The sequence below is a fragment of the Cyprinodon variegatus genome, unplaced genomic scaffold, assembly GCF_000732505.1.
Source record: "Cyprinodon variegatus isolate N-32 unplaced genomic scaffold, C_variegatus-1.0 Scaffold1060, whole genome shotgun sequence".
Classification (NCBI taxonomy): Eukaryota; Metazoa; Chordata; class Actinopteri; order Cyprinodontiformes; family Cyprinodontidae; genus Cyprinodon; species Cyprinodon variegatus.
This window is the reverse complement of record NW_015151513.1, coordinates 141,582-146,361: the sequence shown is the minus strand read 5'-3', so window position 1 is coordinate 146,361 and position 4,780 is coordinate 141,582. Positions and strand designations below refer to the sequence as shown.

General features: G+C 49.0%; 1 protein-coding gene across 1 annotated transcript in view; it reads left to right on the top strand.

Annotated features, from left to right (window-relative positions):
• Positions 1-4,780, top strand: part of dcc (DCC netrin 1 receptor) — a 66,439-nt gene that overhangs the window by 39,421 nt on the left and 22,238 nt on the right. Inside the window, exons 9-11 of the mRNA XM_015399949.1 lie at positions 2,262-2,418; positions 2,604-2,827; positions 2,917-3,033. Coding sequence (XP_015255435.1) covers positions 2,262-2,418; positions 2,604-2,827; positions 2,917-3,033 — 498 coding nt within the window. The remainder of the gene's footprint in view (positions 1-2,261; positions 2,419-2,603; positions 2,828-2,916; positions 3,034-4,780) is intronic.

Sequence of the window (4,780 nt, the reverse complement as noted above, 5' to 3'; positions counted from 1 at the left end):
CATCCATGCTGACATTGAAGGCGATAGCTTAAGAGCAGCCTTTAATGCTATCTTAGACTCTGTTTACATCCGTCTGTCCGTCCTCCTGATCTAAGGCAGGACTAACGAGTTCTAATCCAGAACCGAATAAAAGAGGTTCTAGTTTTCAGGACATCATATAATCTGCAGAAATGAAAGCCTCCCACACGCTAAAATAGTTCAGTTTAGTTCTTCAGATTCCTGCAGGGAGGCACAGAGCCATATCCGACTTTAATTAGAACAAGAATGAAAATATTTCCATCTGGATAAAACGCCAACAGCAGCTGAGCTCCTAAACGTCTGAGGTTGGTTTCATGCCTGAGCAGCAGGAGTTTAATCCTGACATTTTGTTTGAAATAAAGCATAATTAGTTAGATGTGATGAGGAAACGGCTGCAGCAGCAGCGGAGCGACAGGTTTCAGATAAACATGGATCTATGGTGCCTCCGGGATGCAGTGAGATCCGTCCGAACTTCAGGAGCTCCTGCTCGGCTGCAGACGCCATAAATCAGAGGTGATGCAGGAGCTGAGCTGCGTTAACTTAACAAGGTGTTAAATGTTTTCATTGGGCGCGGGGATAATTATGATAGGAGGTCATTAATCAAGTCTTTTTCTTGTCTGTGCCGGGGGTAATTAGTCTGTCAGTCTGTCCGTCCTGCTGACGTCTCGGCAACAAAGAGTTTTACTTTAACGATCCCTCAGCTCCCGTCCGCCGCAGCAGCAGCATCTCGCAGCGTTCGCTTTAAAATGAAATCAATGCAGAAAAGTGAAAACAGAGCAGGGAGAGGCTTTATTAGATGGAAGTTTAAAAGGAAAGCAGCAGCAGTTTGTGGTCCAGCAGCTGCAGCCGGAGGCTTTGATGGATTGAGCTTTTCATTGGGAAAGACGAGCAAATGGAGAGAGAGGCTGAGGGAGGTAAAGTGCCTCTCTCTATCACACCAACATTTCTCTTCATTTTTTCTTTCATTTGTCTTTTCTCCACGATGGTTTTTGTTCCTTCTGCTGCCTGTTTCCTCCAAGGTCGTCTAATGAGTGACGGCGTCTCCTTCTCCGTGCGGAGCTCCCAGCTCAGGCCTCCTCTCTCCCGTTTCCCTCCAAGCAGAGCATGTGGTGCTCGCTCGCTCGTTAGGCAGGCGGGGGTCAGAGCTCCGAAGCTTTCAGGCAGAGAAAGGCTGAACCGAAGGGATTACCCAGAATGCTCGGTCCACAGTGGACAGTCTGAAGCAATCCCTCATACTGAGCATGCATGCAGCGACAGTGGAAAGGAAAACTCCCATTTGAAGGGAAGAAACCAGAACCAGGGTGATCTCCTGGAGCTCTTAGGATGTCAGAGAGAAGATGAAGGTTCATGGCAGGAATAGAGGAAGTCAGATGAGCTCTTCAGTGGGACGGCTGCTGGCATCTGTGGCATCACTTTAGCCTAAATATAATCCAGAATCCTTTCAGGTCATCAGAACCAGAATTTATTTAAATTTAGAATTTAATTTTATAAATTATTTCTTCTTTTGAATTAATACTTTTATTCTGCTCTAATCTGGATTTTCCCTTTGGACACATTAAGAGTTGCAGCTCTGAGCTTTTAAATGAACATGTCAAAGCAAAGCAGTGGCGCCCCCTATGGGAGACCAGCAGACCAACTTATTAGCTACGTGTTTTATATTAGGGTCATATGAGGTCATTGATTTTAGGGAAAAACAAACAAGCTTTATTCTAATGCCTGATTATTTCCATCTGATCTGACTTTTAATTATTTTTAATTATTAGTTTTTTTTCTTTGTTTTAATTGACCAGCTGTTCATGGTCTCTCCGTTATTCGTTGATATAAATAAGTTTTATTTCTCTTTTCTTTTGCTCTCCTGTTCTCTGAATGTTCAGGTTTTTATTCATTCATTTCATCCGTTCATATGAGGCCGTCGTTCAGCTGATGGAGGAACGATTTGTTCCTGAAGAGTTCAGGAGGAACATCTGCAGCAGATGTTGGTGTTTCATGTTCTCCAGATCCAAACATTGCAGAACCTCCAGAACACCTGGCCCAGACCATCTGGCCCAGAGCATCTGGCCCAGAGCATCTGGCCCAGACCACCTGGCCCAGACCACCTGGCCCAGACCATCTGGCTGCAGCAGCCGATAGTTTTAGCAGAATGAGTCTATTTATGTTCATCGTTAACATTTAGCAGTTTTTTTAATCTCCTGCTGCTGGTCTGATGCTAACACCTCCTGGCTCCGCCTCCCTCCTGCTTCTAGAGTCTCCCATTGGTCAGATGCGTCCTCCTCATGGCAGCGCCACGCCTCAGAAGAACAGCTACCTGCTGGTCATCATCCTGGTCTCGGTGGGAGCCATCAGCGTGGTGATCGTCACGGCGCTCGTCTGCATCCACCGCTCCTCCTCCCAGCAGAGAAAGTAAGACCGCCTACATCAGCCGCCATCTTGATCCATCAGGTGCTAAGGATGGAGCAGGATGGTTCTGGTTCTGCTCTGTAGCTGTTCGCTCCCTAGATATCCCATAATATCGTTGGACCAACAGCAGCTTCTGCTTCATGTCGATCTCTGACCGTCTGCTTCCTGTTTCCCTTCCATTTCCACAGGAAGCGGGCGAGCCACAGCGCTGGGAAGAGGAAAGGCAGCCAGAAGGAGCTCCGGCCGCCGGACCTGTGGATCCACCACGAGGAGATGGAGATGAAGAACATGGAGAAAGCTCCAAGCGTGGCCCCGTCCGGCCGCGACTCGCCCAGCCAGTCCTGCCAGGACCTCCCCCCGGTGGCCCACAGCCAATCAGAGAGCCAGATGGGCAGCAAGAGCAGCCACTCCGGTACAGGATTTGATCCGGTCCACGTTTCCCTCTTTCCGCCCAGAATCTGTCAAAGCTTCACTGTGGGGTTTGTTTGGTTTCCCCTCCAGGAGCCGACCCAGACGAGGCGTCCAGCGGCATCTCCACTCTGGACCGATCCATCTCGGCCAGGAGGGGGACCCGAGGGAAGATGATGATCCCCATGGACCTGCAGCCCAGCAGCACACGTAGGTCCAAACCCACCAGAACCACAACCTTCTGATGGTGGTCAGAGAAAGGCGTTCTGGTAACGGTCCGATTAACAGAACCGGCCCGATAAGTCGGCTTTACAGTCCGATAATCGCTTTAAAATGTAGATCAGGTGATCAGTGATGTCAGATTGGTGGTTTTTACCTGAAGCGTTTCTTTTTTTTCAATTATCCGTAAACAGAAACATGGATTTCAGAAATCGGTTGAAACGTTTGAGCAGAACGTTCCTTAGATTCATCTGAACCAGGAAGACTTTTCCAGATCTGGAGCTAGAATCCCAGAAGCTGCTGAGCAGCGGAGAGGATCCTGGTTCCTCTGGTGAATTCGGACGCTCCTATGGCGGAGGTCTGATGGACGATGCAGCAGAACCATCCTGGATTCTGGGTTTGGATCATTTCAGTGAAGCTTTGGAGCAAACTGAGCAGAACCTGAACACCCCCCCCCGCCCCCCCGACCTGTTTCTGATGAGTAGTTTCATCTCAGGTCTGACTAACGCATTAGTGGCGTCATCTTGGTCACAGCTGAAGGAAAACTGCAGCTTTGTTAATCTTCTGTATGTTTCTGTTGCTCACGGCGACACGTTTCCTTTTCTGCCACTTTATTCCCACAGAAGCGGCGCTGAACATCCTCACAGTGTGAAGCAGGTCTGGTTTGTGCCGCATCTAATTACAGCGTTTCTGCGCTGGCATGCGGCGCTCCCAGCCTCACAGTAATCACCTCCTCCTCTCCCTCGTCTTTTCTCCTGCTGTTTGTTTTCTGCGACGGAACAAACCGAACCAAGGAGGAACCGCCGGGCTGCAGCGGTTCTGTTCCTCTGCAGGGAGCTGCTGACGTGATGATGTCACAGCGCCCGGCTCCATCACACCCAGATGTTTCTTCCAGAGTTCTGCTCTTCATCTCATCACGGAGGGTTTGGTACCAGCAGACAGAAGCAGGACCTGTGAGTCAGTGTTCCAGCCTCTGAAGCTCCTCCTCCTGCTGGCTGATGATGTCAGAGGATCTGATCCAACATCTGGTCCTCAGACTGAAGCTCAGCTGATCCAGAGCTGCTCTGTGTGACGGACTCTGCTGCTGATCTGGTTCCAGCAGGAGAAACCAAAGGCCATGATGATGATGATGATGATCCGCTCGCCTCCCTGCAGGCTGAGCCAATCGATCCATGCTAAAATGGATCCGAGGTATCGATAACCACAGGTCTGTGATCAGCAGATTCAATTTGTGGTTTTGAGTCGATTTGTTGAGAGATGATTCCAGGAGGAGAATCGATCCAGTTATTGATCAGAAACATCGACCAGCAGGAAGCTGCAGGTTTATCTCTGTCTGAGGATGAAAACACGCAGCCAGGAACAGGATGGAGATTCACAGACCAACCGGAACACATCTGCACATCTCAGTTCTTCCTTTCTGTGAATTTTCCTCCAGATCTTCAGTTTGTTTTTAATGAAAACATGAATCAGAGTCAGAGGGAGATGTTCAGAGGAAAGAAGACGGTTCCAGAACCTGATCAGGAATCACTGCAGAACTTCCAGCTTATCTCCTCCATGTCTGACTGGAGGAGGATGTTCTGGTTCTGAAAGTTTTATCAGCCTTCATTTTACTCACTGTCAGTATTATGAACCTTTAGCTTTAACTATTAACTTTACTTAACGGTCCTGAACGACCCGTTGGCCTCGGTCCTGAACGCGTCGCTGACCGTGGTCCTGAACGCGTCGCTGACCGTGGTCC